The following is a 20,256-nucleotide window of genomic DNA, read 5'->3' as shown; positions in this document are numbered from 1 at the left end:
CTTCAATGGCTTCTGTATGGAGTTAATTTCATACTGTAGTATTAAAATCATAATATCCTTTCATAGTATAAATTCTTAAAACTCGGGGCCTGTCTATGGTAGTGCAGCCTATGCCTGAATAAAAAGAATGCAAGTCCTAAATTTTTTTTTTTTTTTTAAAGATTTATTTATTTATTTTAGAGAGAGAGAGCAGGGTTGGGGGGGGTGGGAGAGGTGAAGCAGGGGACAGAGGGAGAGAAATCCTGAAGCAGACGCAGATTCCCTGCTGAGTGCAGAACCTGATGCGGACTGGATCCCAGGACCCTGAGATCATGATCTGAGCTAAAACCAAGAGCCAGGTGCTCAACCAACTGAGCCACCCAGGTGCCCCACACGTCCTAAATTCTTATACTTACACTTTTAGACTTTCCTTCTCTGTCAACAAGGCTTTCACTGAGGATTCAACTGAAGCAAGGTGTTCCTGAAAATCGTTAAGGAGATAATATTGGCTTTCTTTATTTTTCTTCAAAGTAATAAGTGCCTGAAGCAGACTGTCCAAGTGGTGCACAGAATGTCCTGTATTGTGAAGAACCAAGGCACTTGTTTCTGCTTTATTGAGATACTCCGTCTGTTCTAGTGGTTCAATGGCTGTTTTCTTTGCTTCCAACTGGGCATATAATTCCTAAAAACAAGTCAAGGAAATCAGTAAATATATACTCACTCATTTACTCATTAATTTTTTTCTTTCCAATAACACGTTCTATCCCAAAAATAGGCTTTAAATATTTCATTTGCACACAGAGAAACTAAGGTGCTGACATTTTAAAGCTTTTTTTCCACTAGAATCATGTTAAAATCTAGACTGAAACTCACAATGGGTCTCGCATTTAATAGCAATTAGATCTCCCTATTGTGTTAAAAGGTTCTGCAATGTCTAAAGGAAGATTTATCTTATTTTTTTAGGTTGTCCTAGATTTATATACGCTCCATTTATATATATCCTTTATATATATATCTTATTTTTATTATTCACATATATCACCCCTCTTTTCTGTTTTAAAATATATGTTTGCAGTTATGTAAACTCAGCTAGAATTGTAGGGGTCATTTTTTTAAAAACATGGCCATGTATTGGACTTTTAGATTATATAGCTATATAAATACATAAATATACAAACATAGCTATGTAAGCACAGCTGTAAAAACAAAGGAGTACCCCATAATGTTGATAATTAGGAAAAGTAAATTTGTCAGAATCTGAAGAATACATCTGACTAAGAAGAGGAATGATAAGTCAGAATTCCCAAATTTTGTTACTGAATAAGTAAGTTTTTAGGAACTTCATGAAAAAGACTAATGTTCATTAAACTCTTCCACTTTTTAAATGGAAAGATTTATACAACTCCCTGATTAGTACATAATTATATAGTTACCAAGCTGATCATCAGGCAAAGGTTAAATAAGACTTTTCATTCTGTGCAAGCAAGTTTCTGGTAATTAAAATATATTGTATTGCACTGGATAAATGATGCAATCATGTTGTCAGTGTTTTTCTTGTTTCCATACCTCTATCTCTTTTAATTGTTCATTTCTTAACATAACATCTAATTCTAAAGGTTGATTTTGCAGCTCATTGACTCTATGCTCATCTTCAGTGTTTTTCATGCTTTCTTGAACATCCAGAGAAAGTTGTTTTGACAAAACCACTTCCACAGCTGAATTCTGAAAACATAAAAAGATTAATTGCTGAATAGTCTACCTTACAAATAAATAATTTTTCTTTCTCTTGGTGAAAACATTCCAGTTCCTTCTATTTACTTAAAGACTTTCCAAAAGTATCTTTGGGCACTATCAAAGATGATTTTTCCATACGATATTTAATTGCTTTTATTGGTATCCCACCAAAAAAAACCCTTTTTTGGCAAGATAGTATAGGATCTCTGATTATATTGTGAGGCATAATCTAGTCTTAAGAAAGAAAACAGATATGGAAAAAACAAAAGTTCCGAAGTTTATGCTTAGTATTCACTGTGATGAAGAGGGCAGAGCAAATAACAGGCATTCAACGTTACCTATTGGTAGTTTAAAATAGTTAAGTGGACAGATGGCAGAAACACCAGGATTTCATGGTATTAAGAATGAATTATGCCTTACACCAATTCATAGGAAGAACTCCAAGCTGGGTAAGGAAGGTTATATATGTAGTAATATGATCTTTTCTGAAAGCTCCAAGAACTTGACTTTCTCATAGGGTACATAGAGATGCATCTGCATTCACTGATTCATTCTTTGGACAAATATTTGTTGAGCACGAACATGTACCAGGTGCCATGTCCATAATTTTAAAAGATTCCCATTATTTTGCTAAAGTATTAGTTTTTATTTTCCGGTTACTTTATAAATGAAATACCATTTGATTTTGTCATATACTTTCATGTCAGTAAGGTCTGTATGAAGTCTGTGAATAAGATGTGTCCACCTCCCCCAATAAGGTAGGAACTGTTGTTGTAAAAATACTACCTGGATACCAATGCAGAATGTTAACAATAAGGGAAACTGGGTAAGAGATACATGAAAACTTCCTGTGCTATCTCTGCAACTTTTCCATCAATGTAAAACTACCCTAAAATTAAAAGATTAAATAAAACAGATGTACGGACGTGTATATGTCTGGAGCTTCACCAAAATTAACTGGTAAGAAAATTCAGCTGAGCAGTGTTATGGGTTTTGACACACACAGTTGGCACTTAGCCCAAGTCACTTCTTTAAAAGGCTACACGATTAAAATGATCTTATACATTTCCTCCATTCCCAACAATTTATTCATGCAAAACTATAGTTTAAAATCTACAGGGAAGACAGCATCTCAGGAGGAAGGATCCAGGAAGGCTGTGAGAGGAAAAGAGAGAGGGGCCACACCAGCCTCCATCGGCCTATGGGTGTTCCTTGCGAGGAGTCACAATCACAGGGGGTGGATGTCAGCCTCCCACTAGGTGGTTATTGTTCCTTACAATACCCCCCAAATCCACCTGCAGAATAAGAGTGCCTGAGGTAAAGGCTGAGATATTAGACCCTAGGAAGACTTTACTTACTATCAATCATCTACTAAGAATTCAGAGCCCTAGGTCTATCTTACCCCATAAACCAGTGACTTGAGGACTAGCAACAATTTGCCACTTGTAATCTGCCTTTCGTAGTCAGAGAGCATTCTGAAAAACCTGAAATCACCCCAAAACACCACTTGTTTACCAACTCCAAAAGCCATGTTTCTACCTTGGCAGAAAATCCAACAGAGTCCCTCAAACGAACATTTCAAATTTAAAAGGTAACATTCTCTTGCTCATGCCAGAGAGGTTGGAACACAGACTCAAGGTCCTGATTGGCTCCTGGAAAGATTCTTTTGTAGCCAGTCATCCTTTGCCCATCACCCTTGACTGTATTTTATTTTGATTTTGCAGTCTCACTTGAACGATTTTATTTTAAATATATGATATTTCAAACATAGTTAGAAGAACAAAATATAACCTACAGTTATTAATGATATTAATTAAAGTATTAATGAAATATTATAAATAATTAGCATTTATTTATAACATTATACTTATAATAATAGTATTGTAGTATATATTAATTTATTTATATTAATATATACTATAAATGAAATAATAAAATAATATTAATGATGCAGATATAAGTGATGTAATTTTCCATATCATAAATATAATTTAAAATTCAACATTCATCCCTCTTTCATCTCTTCCTCCTCAGAAAAAACCACTATTCTAAAATACATGCATACATTTAAAAAAATATATTTATTCACTTAAATAATCTCTACTCCCAACATGGGGCTCAAACTCATGTCCCCAAGATCAAGAGGCACACGCTCTTCTGACTGAGTCAGCCAGGCGCCCCACACATACATTTTTATACTTTTACTACATATATTAGTATTCATATAGTATTGTTTTATGTATTTTAATTCTTATAAAACTGGAATCCTGTATTATCATTTTATAATTTGTTGGGTTTTTTTTTTTCCACTCAGCAGTAGGTTTTGGGGTTTATTCATGGTGACAGATATAAATATGGTACGGTCATTTTAGCTTTGTATACTGTTCTCCTGTCTGTATGAACATGACTTATTTATCTGTCAGGCTACTGTGAACATAATATTGTTTCCAGTTTTTCTTATTAGAGATATTGGTCCAACACCCTTGTATAGGCCCTTTTGCACATTTGTGTGAGTTTCTTTGGGATATTTTCTAGAACTAAAATTATTCCTTTTGAAGGGGCGCCTGGGTGGCTCAGTTGGTTAAGCGACTGCCTTCGGCTCAGGTCATGATCCTGGAGTCCCGGGATCGAGTCCCGCATCGGGCTCCCTGCTCAGCGAGGAGCCTGCTTCTCCCTCTGACCCTCCCCCCTCTCATGTACTCTCTCTCATTCTCGCTCTCTCAAATAAATAAATAAATCTTTAAAAAAAATAAAATAAAATTATTCCTTTTGATTATCAATAGAGAGTTGTCGATTTGTTCTCCAAACTGAATTACAGTTTTTACTCCCACCAGCATGGTAAAAGAATTCATATTTTCCCTAATCCTCTCTGATACTTGGTGCTAAAGGACTTTAATTTCTGCCAATATAATCGATGTGAAATTGATATCATTATTGTTTTAATGGATTTCTCTGGCTGCTACAAAGACTGAGCTACTCTCCTAGAAGAAAACATGAGCAGTAAGCTCTTTGACATAGGTCTTAGCAATATTTTTTTGGACCAGTCTCCTCAGGCAAAGGCAACAAAAACTAAAACAAATGGGACTACATCAAACTAAAAAGCTTTTGCACAGCAAATGAAACCATCAACAAGGCAAAAAGGCAACCAACTGAGTGGGAAAAGATATTTGCAAGTCATATACCTGATAACAGGTTAACAGCCAAAATATACAAGGAACTTACACAATTTATTATTAAAAAAAAAAACTGATTAAAAAACGGGCAGAGGACTTGAATACACATTTTTTTCCAAAGAAGACACAGATGGCCAACAGGCACATGAAAGATATTCACCGTCACTAATCATCAGGGAAATGCAAATCAAAATCACAATGATATTACTTAGCCATCAAAAAAAATGAAATCTTTGCAACGACGTGGATGAACGAGAAGGTATTACGCTAAGCGAATTAAGTCAATCAGAAAAAGACAATTATCATATGATTTCACTCATATGTGGAATTTTTTTTTTTTTTTTTTTTAAAGATTTTATTTATTTAATTGCGAGAGAGAGAATGGGAGACAGAGAGCACCAGAGGGAGGAGGGTCAGAGGGAGAAGCAGACTCCCCGCTGAGCAGGGAGCCCGATGCGGGACTCGATCCTGGGACTCCAGGATCATGACCTGAGCCGAAGGCAGTCGCTTAACCGACTGAGCCACCCAGGCGCCCTCATATGTGGAATTTAAGAAGCAAAACAGAGGATTATAGGGGAAGGGAGGGAAAAATAAAATAAGATGAAATCAGAGAGGGAGACAAACCATAAGAGACCCTTAACTCTAGGGAACAAACTGAGGGTTGCTGGAGGGGAAATGGGTGGGGGGAAGAGGTAACTGGGTGATGGGCATTAATGAGGGCACATGATGTGATGAGCACTGGGTGTTATATACAACTGATGAATCACTGAATTCTACCCCTGAAACTAATAATACGCTATATGTTAATTAATTGAATTTAAATAAAACTAAATTTTAAAAAACACAATGAGATATCACCTTACACCTGTCAGATTGACTATTATTAAAAAGGCAAAAATTAACAAGTGTTGGTGAAAATGTGGAGAAAAGGGAACCCTCATATACTATTGATAGGAATGTAAATTGGTTCAGCCACTATGGAAAACATGAAGTTTCCTCAAAAAAATAAAAGTAAAAATACCATACAATCCATCAATTCCACTTCTGGGTCTTTATCCAAAGAAAACAAAGACACCAATTTGAAGAGATATATGTCTCCCTATGCTCATTACAGCATTATTTACAACAGCCAAGATATGGAATCCACCTAAGTGTCCCTCAATAGATATATGGATAAAGAAAGTGTAGTATATCTATGCAATGGAATATTGCTCAGTCATAAAAAAGAATAAAATCTCGCCATTTGCGACAACACGGATGGACTTTGAGGGTATTATACAAAGTGAAATAAGTCAGACAGATAAAGACAAAGACTGTATGATTTCATTTATATGTGAAATCTAAAAAAACAAAACAGAGGAGTACCTGGGTGGCTCTGTTGGTAGAGCATGCAACTTTTGATTTGGGGTTAAGTGTTCAAGCCCCACACTGGGCACAGAGCTTACTTAATTAAAAAAAAAATAAAATAAAAGGGAAAAATAAAAAAACCCAGGGACACCTGGGTTAAGTGTCAGTTAAGTGTCTGCCTTTGGCTTGGGTCATGATCTCAGGGTACTGGATCAAGCCCCGTGAAGGGTTCCCTGCTCAGCAGGGAGTCTGCTTCTCCCTTTCCCTCTGCTCCCCCCCCCCCCCCCCCCCCCCCCCCGCTCATGCTCTTTCTCTCACTCTGTCTCTCTCAAGTGGACAGATAAAATCTTAAAAAGAAACAACAACAAACAACAACAACAAAGAGAAAGAGACTCATAGATACTGTTGGTTACTGGAGTCAGGAGGGCTTGGGGGTTAGGTGAAAGAGGTAAAGGAGATTAGAGGTACTAATTTCTAGTTATAAAATAAGTAAGTCGGGCGACTGGGTGGCTCAGTCATTAAGCGTCTTCCTTCGGCTCAGGTCATGATCCCAGGGTCCTGGGATCGAGTCCCGCATTGGGCTCCTTACTCAGTGAGGAGTCTGCTTCTCCCTCTGCCCCTCCCCCTTCTACATCGACATTTAAAACAATGGGCTTTACAAGATGTCCATCAACAGATGAATGGATAAAGAAGATGTGGTATATATATATACAATGGAATATTATGCAGCCATCAAAAGGAATGAGATCTTGCCATTTGCAACGACGTGGATGGAACTGGAGGGTATTATGCTGAGCGAAATAAGTCAAACAGAGAAAGACATGTATCATATGACCTCACTGATATGAGGAATTCTTAATCTCAGGAAACAAACTGAGGGTTGCTGGAGTGGGGGGTGGGGTGGGAGGGATGGGGTGACTGGGTGATGGACACTGGGGAGGGTATGTGTTCTGGTAAGCGCTGTGAATTGTGCAAGACTGTTGAATCTCAGATCTGTACCTCTGAAACAAATAATGCAATATATGTTAAGAAAGAAAAAAAGAAGAAGAAGAATGTAGCAGGAGGGGAAGAATGAAGGGGGGAAATCGGAGGGGGAGAAGAACCATGAGAGACGATGGACTCTGAAAAACAAACTGAGGGTTCTAGAGGGGAGGGGGGTGGGAGGATGGGTTAGCCTGGTGATGGGTATTGAGGAGGGCACGTTCTGCATGGAGCACTGGGTGTTATGCACAAACAATGAATCATGGAACACTATATCTAAAACTAATGATGTAATGTATGGGGATTAACATAACAATAAAAAAATTTAAAAAATTAAAAAAAAATAAAACAATGGGCTTTACATAATGGAGCACTGTATCTGGCTTAGCAAACAAATAAGCATAGCCAACAGAAGGAAGCTTGGCACCAGCTTCGCTATCCCCTTTCCCCCATTCAGGAACAGTGGCCCCATGGCTGTAATAATTCTAGGACAGGGAGAAGCCTAAATCTATCACCTGTAACCTGCCAACAGTAAGACAGTATCATACAAGCCTAGCAGATATATTTCTTTCTTCTCTAAAGCATCCCAGTATGAAGCAGTGAAAAACAATTCAAAGATAAACATATATCATCAAACCGAAAGGCAGATCAACACAGTCTCAGCGGCTGCCTCTTTGTGTTAGCGTAACGTCTACAATGTTAACATGACCTGTAAGGCACTTGTGACTCAGCCAGCCTCGCCCACCTCTCAGGCCTCCACTCTGTCACTCTTCTCTGTCCTCCACCCCCTCTTTCACCCTTTCTAACTCCTCATGCTCTCTCCCACCACAAGAAGAAATTCTGCTTCCTCTGTCAAAAATCCTCCCAACATCCAGCCCTGAGCTCTGTTAACTCCAACCCACCCTTCAGGTCTCCATTCAAATGTTGTTTCCTTAGAGAAGCTCTCTCTGACTACAGTTCAGGTCAGACTCCTTTATTACAGACTATCATGGAAATGCTTTCCTTCATGTAGTTCCTGTAATCAGGCTCTCATTAGTTCATTAGTTGATTAATGTATGCCTCCTCCTCTAGACTAGCTCAATGAGAATAGAGACCGTGTCTATCTTTGCTCACCATTGAACCCTCATTGTCAGCTTTGCGCAGTGGCAATATCGTAGCCGATGAGGTTTATCCGAGGCGCGATTATTGCTAATTGAACCCTCATTGTCTGCTCAATAAAATTTTACCGAATGGATGTGCAGATGAATTCATATTAGACAAAAAATAAAAGAATTTTATTTAGTTTTTGCTTGTTAAGATGAATCATCTGTGGGTTATAAAGTAGAGTAGAAAGAAACTGGGAATCTGCCAATCTAACTCTTATTGGCCAGACATGGGCTAGGAATGCTAGCACCAGGCTTTGGCTGGGTTTTCTGACAGTAGAGAAGGTTCAAAATAGGTCCAAGAACTCAATAAGGGGTCCACTGAGGTCAGACAGTACATTAGCATATTAGGCCTCAATTAACAACCCACATAACACATTCAAGAAAATGATGGGGGTAAGCCACCAAGCATCCGGCTGGGTAGCGTATGCGGGTTCTAGTCCCAGTGCTACTGGAGTATAAACTTGGCCAATTAACATCTCTGACTTCAGTTCCCTCACCTGAAACACAAAGGTTAGCCTAGAAAGTTTCTAAGGTCCCTCAGCCTATAAGATTTCAGGACTTGGGAACATGTTCTCAAATGTATGCCGCTCACAGATGTCAACACCAGGTACACTATGTAAGTCATTTGTCTTGTAAAGGAATAAATCTTGGATTATGAAAAATACCTCTAGAGTAAGAAGCAAGATTTGTATACAGGTCAAAAAGAGCAAAGTAGTACACTTCCAAGACAGAGTTGGCAGGTGGCCCAACTATGTGTTCTATTAACAAAAATTTTTTTACTGAATTATCAGGATAAACACCACCAAAAATAGACATCATTTACCCCAGGACTGAAAGCTCTTTATCCAGTAAGTGGTTTTCCTTCTCATTCTAGTACTGACTCCACTGTGTTTCTGGTCACTCACCCACAGCTGGACACTTTACATGTTATGCCTGTATCTGTGACCATCTATTTTCCAGAATTTCTTTATGAATGCCTTCTTAAATATTGAAATGATAAATGCTCAGAAATTTTTGAAAAGAACAAAAAACAGCTCAGACCTACTAACAATTATACCTAATGACAAGGAATTCAAAGAAGTAATTATAGACAAAAAGTTTTTTTAGGAGCAATTACATCATGTAGGGTTGACATTGGGGAAGGAGGGGGCAAGAAAGAGTCTTTAATACCAGTTAATTTGTAATGTTGCTTTATGAGTTTTTAGAATAACAACAAACTACGAATGTATTACTTTCCTTTTTTTCCTCTTTATCATTTCCCTTTACGGACACCTCAAATCTGAAAAGCTTAGTCAGTCTTCACTTTTTACTATATCCTAATTTGTTACATCACTTCACCCATATAGGAAGGGGAGGTGGAAGGCAGTTCTGCCTTTTCATATTTAAAAACTCTTAGAAATTCACTTCTATAAAAATATCTAGTATGATATTGGATCATAAGCACCTATATCCTTCAGTCTACATGCTGTAATTTCTTTTGCCTCCAGGTTTGCCTTAATATTTTGTTATTAAAGAAAAAGTCAGCCAAAGGTCCAGATCTAAGTTATTGCCTAAATTTAATCTAAAATGAAATTCTTGGCAATGGATTGAAATATATACATGCTATAATGGCAGTTTTTGAAAAGTGCAATCATACTTTCAACAAAACTCTAAGATCAAATAAAATTTACTAAAGAAAAAAGTAGAAGAAAATAAAAACTTCCTAAAAATTCTTCTGGAGGTGATTTTAAATAATCTGATAAAAGCCCCCCTAGAGTCGAAAAAGGCATGTGAAATGCCCATTAATTAGATATTTAATTAGTGTTAGATTTTTAAAAATTTTTTAAAGATTTTATTTATTTATTTGAGAGAGAAAGCAAGCGAGCAAGGGAGTGCACAAGCAGGGGGGAGGGGCAGGGAGAAGCAGACTCCCCGCTGAGCAGGGAGCCTGACTTGGGACTCCATCCCAGGACCCTGGGATCATGACTTAAGCCAAAGGCAGACGCTTAACCGACTGAGCCATCCAGGCGCCCATAATGTTAGATTTTAAACCATGATAATAGATGCCCATATTCTAGCAGAATGACAAGCACAAAAGAGACCTCAATAAATATATATATGTATTTTAAATATTTTATTTATTTATTTGACAGATAGAGAGACAGCGAGAAAGGGAATACAAGCAGGGGGAGTGGGAGAGGGAGAAGCAGGCTTCCCGCTGAGCAGGGAGCCGGATATGGGGCTCGATCCCAGGACCCTGGGATCATGACCTGAGCCAGAGGCAGACGCTTAATGACTGAGCCACCCAGGCACCCCCTCAATAAATATTCTTAATGAACTAAGTGCTTATTTTCACTGTCACTCTTCAGATTGTAACCAGATGTATAGTTCAGTAAATTGTGCTTTAATGTTACTTAGAATCTCCTGCTGAAGTCTTTACACTTGTGTCTTAATCGTGTCTAGTCTATGCATGTTTGGATCACTTTTACTAGCTGTTCAACGTTCAAATTGTTCTTGGTCTTACATAGTATATTATTATATAGAAAAAAGTAAATACAGCTAGTACTTAGAGTAGAGAAAATAAAAGCACAGATGCAGAAAGAAAAAAAAAAAGATCATGTCACAAAAGAGTAAAAAGTCACAATAAAATATTGCTAGAGATTTAAAACCACCTGCCTCTACCCCAGACCTGTAAAAATTATTTGAAGACTTAAGGACCTCTATCATTTTTTTAGCTTTAAAAGCAGCTTATCTCCTCCTTCACAAACACATGAGTCTTCTGACCATTACACAAGGCATCACTAATTAAATAAAAATTATATCACAATATATTTGTCTTACATGATTCAACGGAAAAAATTATTTTAATGAAGTATCATAAATTATAAATAAATCATCATTCAAGATCAAGTAAAAGCTTAATAAATTATAAAAACTCTTATTATTGGGTTATGATCTTTATTTAGTTTTCAATATACTCTACTGAATTTTGGGGGCTCAGAGCCAAAATGGGTCTGGGAAGCTAATTTTAAAAGTTATTAAGCAACTCCCTTTAGCAACGTCATGTATTAGGATAGAAAGCACTCAGGTATTTTTTTCTTTTTTTACTTACCTACTGCTGTTTAATACTGTTAAGTTTCTTTTATACAGACAGCTCAGGAGTCACATGCATGGGCCCTTCATTCTTTAAGACATTTTCCTTAGCGATATCTAACACTGCTTGTGGGATTTATAAGTCTTCTCATGGCCAGACAGATGCTCCATTGGCGCTTAACCTGGTTTTACACATTTCTAGAGAACGCTATCTGGTTCCTATAATCTTCTATGCATTTCTGTTTTGTTTTTTAAGATTTTACTTATTTATTTGAGAGAGAGAGAGGGAGAGAAAAAAAGAGAGCACGAGCAGGGGGACGGGCAGAGAGAAAGGGAGAAGCAGACTCCCTGCTGAGCGGGGGAGCCCAACACTGGGATCGATCCCAGGACCCAGAGGCCATGACCTGAGCCAAAGTTAGATGCTTAACTGATTGAGTCACCCAGGCACCCCCATGCATTTCTGTTTTAAGAAGACAACAGAAATGCATGTTCTTTTCATTGCTGTTGATCAAGTACTCCATAAAAAGCTGATGAGAACTCACACCTGAATGGCCTAGCCTTTGCTATTGTCCCACTGGACCCTGGAATGTGAGAGGCTGCCTAAGAAAAAGACCCTTTCAAATGCGGTTTACTGGATGGTTCTTTGTGCCTTTTCCATTTCCATCTCTAACCTGTGAGAAAGAACTTTAAGAGCCATAAGAAAATGTACCCATTTGGTTGGTCAGAATGAAAACAAAACAACATTCTTCTTTCTTCGCCCCAGGGAAAATTAGGAGCCTGAATGCTGATGTTCTCACACCAAATGATCTGACAACATTTAAAAATGCATTTGCAGTATAGGGTTAACATGAGAAGAAAAAGAAAGGAACCTATCCTTTCAAACAGTCTCTGATTTCATTATAAAATCGACCAAAAAAAAAAAAAAAATAGGACTCTTGGGATTTTTTTTCTCAGAAAATGGGTAGAACACACTTTCTTTTCTTTTGCCTTTTCTAATTTGCCTTTGTGCTCTTGACCCAAGAAACTGTATCTGATTACATATCAGAGAGAATAATCAACCTAAACTGATGACTGACATTTTAACAGACTAAACCGTCATATTTCACCACTTATATCTTGGACAGTTTTAGTTTTCTAAGGGCTCTTTTTACAAGTGGGCATCATAAATAGCCAGCACACTGAGGGTTTAATTATGAAATCAGAAGGCTTGATTCACCACCCTCTTTTCAGAGCCCGACACCTCTTCATTCTCAGACGCGATGTCTTAGAGATGCAATCACAAGCACTTACCTTGTTTATTTCCCGGTCTTCCCCAAACTTTTCCAGTGCAGCTGAGTCCTGAGTGGACTCCTGCACATCAGAAGTGACCTCCTTCTCTCTGCCTGGCAGAGTAAACTTTTCTTTCTGTTCTGTTGAGCGTTTTGATTTGAGAATGCTATTGAGATAATTTTCTGTCTCCTGCTTAGCAGATTCAAGTCTGTTTTCCAAATCCTTTTGTTTACACTTAAGTGATTTTATATCATCTTTAATAATCTTCTGTCCCACTGAAGATGTATTTTGCTTGATGGATTTTGCTAAAGCTAAAATCTTCTCTAATGTGCCATCTTGTAAATGGAGTCTATTCTCTAGTTCCTGTAAGTGGAGAAAAGATTGTCACAAAAAGTACCTCCGTTCAATGGTCACAATAGTTAATTGACTTTTGTAAATCACAGAGTATTCTGCTCCACTAGTGGAAAGTATAAAAAATTTACCAATTCATATCACAAAGAAGAAACTTTGGGCAAAATTTAAACTAATGTGCCATCCCAGATCAAAATCTCCAACAAATTTTATAAGACACTAGAAATTTATAAGAAGCAGCAAAGAAAATTCTCACAACACAGTTCCTGGGACGTAGGAGGCGATCAACACATACTTGTTAAGTATATATTTTGTTCAAGATACAGCCTTTTTACACAATCAAAATACTAAATAGTAAGTGCCTACTTTGTGCAAAGCATTGAAAATAAAAGAATCATTTAGAATATACCCACATGAATCTAGTATTAATATTTACAATTCAGAGTAAAGCTTAAATCAATCTACCTAATGCAATATCTGAAATATAGCAAGAATTCAATCAATATTTACATAATGCATGAACAAATCAGGCTGATTTGAGAACTCAAGATTCAAAAGGAATTTGAGGTACTAGAGTAGCTACTGATGTTACTGTTGAAACAGAATAAGCCTTAAAGTTAGTAGGTAAACTATATAGTATTTATCAGTCATTATCCTAATAGACTACACAGTATTCATTTATTCATTCAACTAGCAGCAAATATTATGATAGGTTTTTTTTTTTAATTTTTAAAAATTTTCTAAGTAATCTCTATACCCAACGTGGGGCTCAAACTCACAACCCTGAGATCAAGAGTCACATGCTCCACCAAGTGAGCCAGCCAGGCGCCCCTACTACAACAGGTTTCAAAGTTACATAGATGAGGAAAACACAGTCGAGTCAGGTTCCTATAGTCTAGTGAGAGAGACACAGAAGTAAACAGACGATTGTAATAGAATGTGAAAAGATCTATGCTAACAAATCTGCACAGGTCACTGACACATATTAAGCTGGAAAAGGGAGTTCCAGACTGCATTTCAGAATGACCCGGGTGCAGCCACGGGGACGTTGTCACGGAGAGGGTGGCAAGTACAGGCAGACAGCCCATTCGGAAGTCAATGCAGGGGTGTGTGAGGGGAGCGCCTGCTCTGAAGAGGCAATAATGGAGGGTCTTGGGGAAGGAACAAATTGTAGAGATATTCCAGACATGAAAGAGACAGTACTTAGTGTCTGACTAGATTGAGGAGTCTGGGAAAGGATGGATATAACAGGTTTCTGACTTGAAGCCCGGAGAGATGGTAGAAATATCCAGAGCCAGAGAACACAGAAGAAAAAGCAGGCCTACTGGTGTGGAGCTGGGAGATGGAGAAAAGGAAGTTGATGAGTTATTTTCTGGACACGCTGAACGACAAATAAGCATACGACATCCAAGTAGAGATGTCTAGTGGGGTCAGAAGACCTGAGCCGTAGCCCCTATCCTGTCATTTCACCCGGGTGATCTTGTAAGTCCCTTTTCTCTCCAGAACCCAGCTTATCACATATAAAATGAGGGATCTGAACTTGATGGCCTCTGAGATTCCTTCTACCTATAACAGAGGTTCTATGTTAATTTTTCTGGAGAAGCCTGAGCTGGGTTCCTACCTAACACTTTTCTTAGTCATCCATGGCACCCAAACAGTGCCTTGGACATGATGAGCCCTCAACATCTGTCAAATGATTGCTGTTAAAAAGGGAGGTAGCCTATCACAATGTCAGGCCATGGAGGAGAAGGCTTGCTTGATTCCCAGGTCCCTAAAAGAAAGAGATGAGGGGGCATCTGGCCGACTCTGTCGGAAGAGCATGCATGTGGGTGTTCGAGCCCCGCATGGGGTGTAGAGATTACTTAAATAAATTTAAAAACTTAAAAAAAAAAGAAAGAGATGAAGAATTCCCACACTCAGGCCAGCAGTGCTGTTCTGAGTCTTACCCCATGAAATCTCCAATTAAGGAGCTGCTAAAGAAGTAGCTGAGAAAATGCTTTACTTTGTTCTCTTCTAGAAGACACCTCCCAGGCCTGCTTACTGTTGGCTAAGCAAAGAGTGAGAATCCAAGGGATGTGTTTTGAGGATATGGATCAAGAGCTGTGATCCTCACTGCAAGAGGCTAGGTGCTATTGGAGTGAGGGAGAGGATTTTGGAAGCCCTACATCTGGAGAGAGCTCTAATTTAGACCATGAGTACGAAAAGCAATAAGGTAAAAATTATACAATTCCCGTCCACCCCGATAAAGAATGCAAAACTGAAGCATTTCCCCCTGGTCCTGTGGTATCAGGTACATTCTTTGACTTCCCAGTATCTCCTGGAATCACTTCAATCTTTGAATCAAAGATCTCCAGGAAGTACAGACTGGTCATGGGTAGAACGGTCTCTGAGGGTCCGGAGTGCACGGAAATGTTCAAATTATAAATGGATGTGGTCACTAAAAAAGAACATTCCCATTTTCCATGACTAGTCAGAACCTTAATTATCTTAGTCACCTGAAGAGTAACTGGATTTCTGATCAAAGACACTGATTTGTTCATTGTAATTAATATTGATTCTGTTTTTTTTTTTTTTTTAAGATTTTATTTATTTCTTTGACAGAGAGAGACACAGCGAGAGAGGGAACACAAGCAGGGGGAGTGGGAGAGGGAGAAGCAGGCTTCCCGCTTAGCAGGGAGCCGGATATGGGGCTCGATCCCAGGACCCTGGGATCATGACCTGAGCCAAAGGCAGACGCTTAACGACTGAGCCACCCAGGCGCCCCAATATTGATTCTGTTTTAATGTCCATGATGTCTGGACACTGTTTAATACCTGCAGTTTCTGCAGTTTTTCCTCAACTGCTATTTGATCCACAGGCTTATCAGAAAAACTGGCAAATTCCTTGGAGATATCGTCCAATGCGGCATTCAGGTCTGTGACACAAAGCTGGTATGAGTGGTGTTCTTGAACATGACCTTCCAATTTTTGCACGGAATCCTAAAAATAAAACCATTGACAATTCACCAACTATGTCTCTGAATTTTCTCACTCAGAAAATAATTAAATTGTTCATAACACTTGTTTCATGAGGTTTCATCTTGAAATAGGAATAGGGCCATAAATTGTCCAGAGTTCTTAAGTGAAGTTTTCAGTAGTTGAGATATTTCAACGTAAAATCTCCTCCTCCCCCCTGAAAATGGCTTATTGAAATCACATTTGTTTCCCTCCATGCTTCTGTGCCTTCATTTCATTCCTGAGGACAATTTATTTCTCAAGAGGTTTACAAAACATAAATGTTTCAAATTATATAATCAAATCACAAACATCTATAATAAAGCAGCTCCCTTAATTATCCTTCTTAGTAAAACCAAATATCCACAGTTGGAAATGAGACTATAAGAGATCAGCCTAACTTCAGATTCCTTTCCTAAGAATTAAATTCCAACACTGTGTGTTAGGAAAAAGTAATCCTAACTAAAGAGCGAACCCACCTTCAAGTTCTCTTCCTGAAATAAGAAAATAAGGCGGCCACACCTGATCAGAAAAGTAGTAATTATTAAACTCAACAACTTAGAGTCAAGTGGGTATCTCTTTATCTCTGCACATCTCCTGCAGTCTGTATAAGCAGGATTTCTTATCCACATGATCCTTACATTGAATCTAACTTCCAGGATGCAAATTATAGACAATTCTCTTATGAGAATACACTCCCTCATGGCAAGCTGACATTTATCTCTTAACTCTTTTACTGCAGATCATTCAAGAGAGAGAAACTGATGAGGTTTATACAGAATAATGAATGTACAGCTGATCCTTGAACAGCAGGGGTTTGAACTATCTGGATCCAATTTTATAGTGCAGTACTGTAAATGCATTTCCTCTTATGATTTTTTTAAAGATTTTATTTATTTATCAGAGAGAGAGAGAAGCAGGCTCCCCGCTGAGCAAGGAGCACGATGTGGGACTCAATCGCAGGACCCTGGGATCATGACCCGAGCCGAAGGCAGACGCTTAACCGACTGAGCCACCCAGGAGTCCCTCCTCTTATGATTTTCTTAACATTTTCTTTCCTCTAGCTTATTTTATTGTAAGAATACAATGTATAATACATATAACATAAAAATATGTGTTAATTGACTGTTTATATTATCTGTAAGGCTTCCTGGTCACCAGTAGGCTAATAGCAGTTAAATTTTCCCAAAGTCAAAAGTTATATGCAAATTTTCAGCTGGGGGGGAGCTCAGCACCCCTACCCCACACTTTGTTTAAGGGTCAACTGTAAACCATTACAATGGATAGATGATGGACAAATGGATGGATAGGTAGATGCATGGATCACTTTGACACCATCACCTTCAGAGAGATACATTAAAAAATCCTAGGGGAGCATGGGTGGCTCAGTCGGTTAACCAAGTGTCCAACTCTTGGTTTCGGCTCAGGTCATGATCTCAGGGTCATGAGATGGAGCCCAGCATCGGGGTCCCCGCTCATTGTGGAGTCTGCTTGAGATTCTATCCCTCTGCCCCTCCCCCGGCCCCCTGTGAAGGTTTGTGCTCTCTCTCTCTCTCTCTCTCAAATAAATAAATAAATCTTTTTAAAAAAATTGTAACCCTTCCAACCCCTGAAAAGGAGAACTTGGATGAGAAAAAAATAACATCATCATCAAACAATAGGCACTGGATTCCTCTAGCAAAACTGATGCATCGAGGAGTTAGTATTTGTATCTAAAAATGACAAATTAAATGTTAAAAGTTTTTGATTTACCAAAAGAACAAAAAATGGTTCCATATACAAATATGACATAGTTATGACAATCATTTGAAATTTTATTTTGACCATTTCACCTGTAGCTGTTGGAGAAGACTTTCGTGTAGATGCTTTATTTCCAGCCAAGGCTTTTCACTGAAGTTGGGATTTTTAGTGCACTCTAAGAGGTAACTTCCTTGAGATTTTAACTCTTTTAGCAAGGATGTCAAATCTTGTGCTTTCTGGAGGAATTTCTTATAAATTTTTAACTGAGCTTTCTTCTCCTGCAAACCATGTTGCAGAGCAAAGCCCACTTCCTGTTTCTTTTTTAGTTCTGTGAGCATTAATCTCAGATCCTCCTTACTTTGCAAATACTTCTCTCCTTCTAGTAGAAGCTTTTCTTGATGGCTAAGTTGAACAAGTATTTTAGAAAGGAAATGACTCTTAGCAAATTGGAATGCTTTTTGCATATTATAGTACAATATACATTATAATAAAAAGCATTAAAATAACACTAACATAAATTATTCCCAAAGACTCTTTTGGCATTAATGACATTCTAAATAGCACTAAGTTTAGCTCAGAAATCAAGACAGAAATTATTTGTAGTTTTACTTAAAAAAAAATATTTTTCTTACATAATTTGACCTGAGAATAAACACTTAATAATTTAGATTCCAAACCATTACAGTTTTTATTATGCTTAAATACAATTATCTTATATTCTTCTTTCTCATATAGGTAAAATAAATAATCATTCAGTATATTGGCCAACTAACTAGTTTATACTTTCTATAACTTAAATTTAGTTTTGATCTGTCTTCCTAGAAAAAATACAAAATTCATATTTCCACTAAATAGTAAATGTATCATTTAAGATGTGATATTAATTAAAAATTTTCACCAGACTTATGTCCACTGAATTCAGGCAACATTTACAACGTTTACACATTTAAGAATCTCTTAGAATATATATTTAAAAGCATAATTATTTTACAGTAATACCATGAAGACACTGAAATTGTCTGGGGGTAGGGGGTTTTGGTAAGAAGCAGAGTGGTGAAGGTGGAATGACAGACAATGCTAATTTGTTACCAAGAACTCCATGGGTTGATGAACCAGCTAAAGTGAACACTACCACAGTTATGACAGTGTATTTTCTATCTGATCCAGAGAACTATTCATCTTCATTTCTGCCTCTGATATCGTGGATGCCCCTGACATTACTGACTTTCTCTCCAAGAGATATTATATCCAAATCCAGGAGGCAGACAAAACATACTTGTTATGGCTTCACGGTGTGATGAAAGGCCATGAATAAGTGAAGGCATTGCCCTTTACCTTAGATATGTGTTGGCTAAATGGACTGTGTTGTCCCACTGGTTCTTGATATCAGTAAGGGTCTTCGGAGCCAACAGAGCCTTGCTGCCCTCAGCCTGACTCATGATGGTCTGTATTTTAGCGTCCCCTTCAGGCTTTAGTAAAATGATTTCCTGAATTAAATAAAAAAGATCTTAGAATCTCATTTGCATTACTTAGGGAAAGTACATATGATATCTTTTGATTTATATTTAGATTCTAACTGCAGAGATTTCAAAATTATCTTTTCATTTTTATATATGCCCCAAAGACAATGGTATCTCCTTCACATGATACAGAACTGGTTCTCAACAAATATTTTTCAGGTTGATCTCATTGTATTCCTGCTCTCCTCCTGATTTTCAACTGCCTTCAAATAAGACAGATGCCCAAAAGACCCTGGAAAATCCTTCTTCCTAACCACTCCATTATTTATTGATAGAGAGTTAGGGTAACAACCGAACACAATATTTTTATACACTCAAGATGAGACTTAGGGCTTCCCAGAGGAAAATGCATTGCCCTTTGTCAACTCTTGTCCCTCAGCTACAACATAATTCCCATTCCCTGTTCTTCTCTTTCCCTCCTTTGCTCTAAACAATCAAGTTCCTCCCTAATTGGAAACGCTACTCCAGATTCATCTCCCCTGGAAAACCTTTCACATATAATCCCAATTACTTCAGTAAACCTCACCAACACTTACAGCTCACTATGCATAACCATTTCTTCCTGTAACAATGCTTTGATTAATGTAATTTCAATCCTTCCAGGTTCCTTTTAAGCACATGAGCGTCTGTCCCCTGCATTTTTAACTAACAATGTCTATCCCCTTAGATTAAAAGGGGGCCGGGAGGAGCTTGAGACTTCCTTGCCCTCTGCCACCCCCTCAGCACCTAATAACCTTTATGAACCACACAACACACTTGACATCTAATAACCTTTATGAACCACACATATTCGCTGTGAAGAAGAGTTCCTCTCCAGCCCTGCCCTTGACTATGCTGATGCCGCTCTGTACTGATATATATTCTTTTTACATCCTAGCAAACTCCCACTGCCACAGCTCCGTAGGCCCTGCTCTTACAAAGAGAGGATATACCTTCTCTCTTCTGTCTGCTT

At 38.0% G+C, this 20,256-nt stretch overlaps 1 protein-coding gene and 1 pseudogene across 3 annotated transcripts in view; one reads left to right on the top strand and one right to left on the bottom strand.

The window, feature by feature from the left end:
- SYNE2 (spectrin repeat containing nuclear envelope protein 2) overlaps positions 1-20,256 on the bottom strand; it is a 315,865-nt gene that overhangs the window by 148,950 nt on the left and 146,659 nt on the right. For all 3 annotated transcript variants that reach the window (XM_032405277.1, XM_032405280.1, XM_032405278.1), the window contains exons 42-47: positions 19,120-19,271; positions 17,877-18,186; positions 15,865-16,029; positions 12,722-13,063; positions 1,546-1,701; positions 396-661 (exon numbers count right to left, since the gene is read on the bottom strand). In XM_032405277.1, coding sequence (XP_032261168.1) covers positions 396-661; positions 1,546-1,701; positions 12,722-13,063; positions 15,865-16,029; positions 17,877-18,186; positions 19,120-19,271 — 1,391 coding nt within the window. The remainder of the gene's footprint in view (positions 1-395; positions 662-1,545; positions 1,702-12,721; positions 13,064-15,864; positions 16,030-17,876; positions 18,187-19,119; positions 19,272-20,256) is intronic.
- On the top strand, positions 8,346-8,515 carry LOC116633456 (annotated as a pseudogene).

This window comes from Phoca vitulina, unplaced genomic scaffold (genome assembly GCF_004348235.1).
Source record: "Phoca vitulina isolate PV1807 unplaced genomic scaffold, GSC_HSeal_1.0 scaffold7, whole genome shotgun sequence".
NCBI classification, from domain to species: Eukaryota; Metazoa; Chordata; class Mammalia; order Carnivora; family Phocidae; genus Phoca; species Phoca vitulina.
Note: the sequence above shows the minus strand (reverse complement) of the source record. Positions and strands in the feature narration are given on the sequence as shown.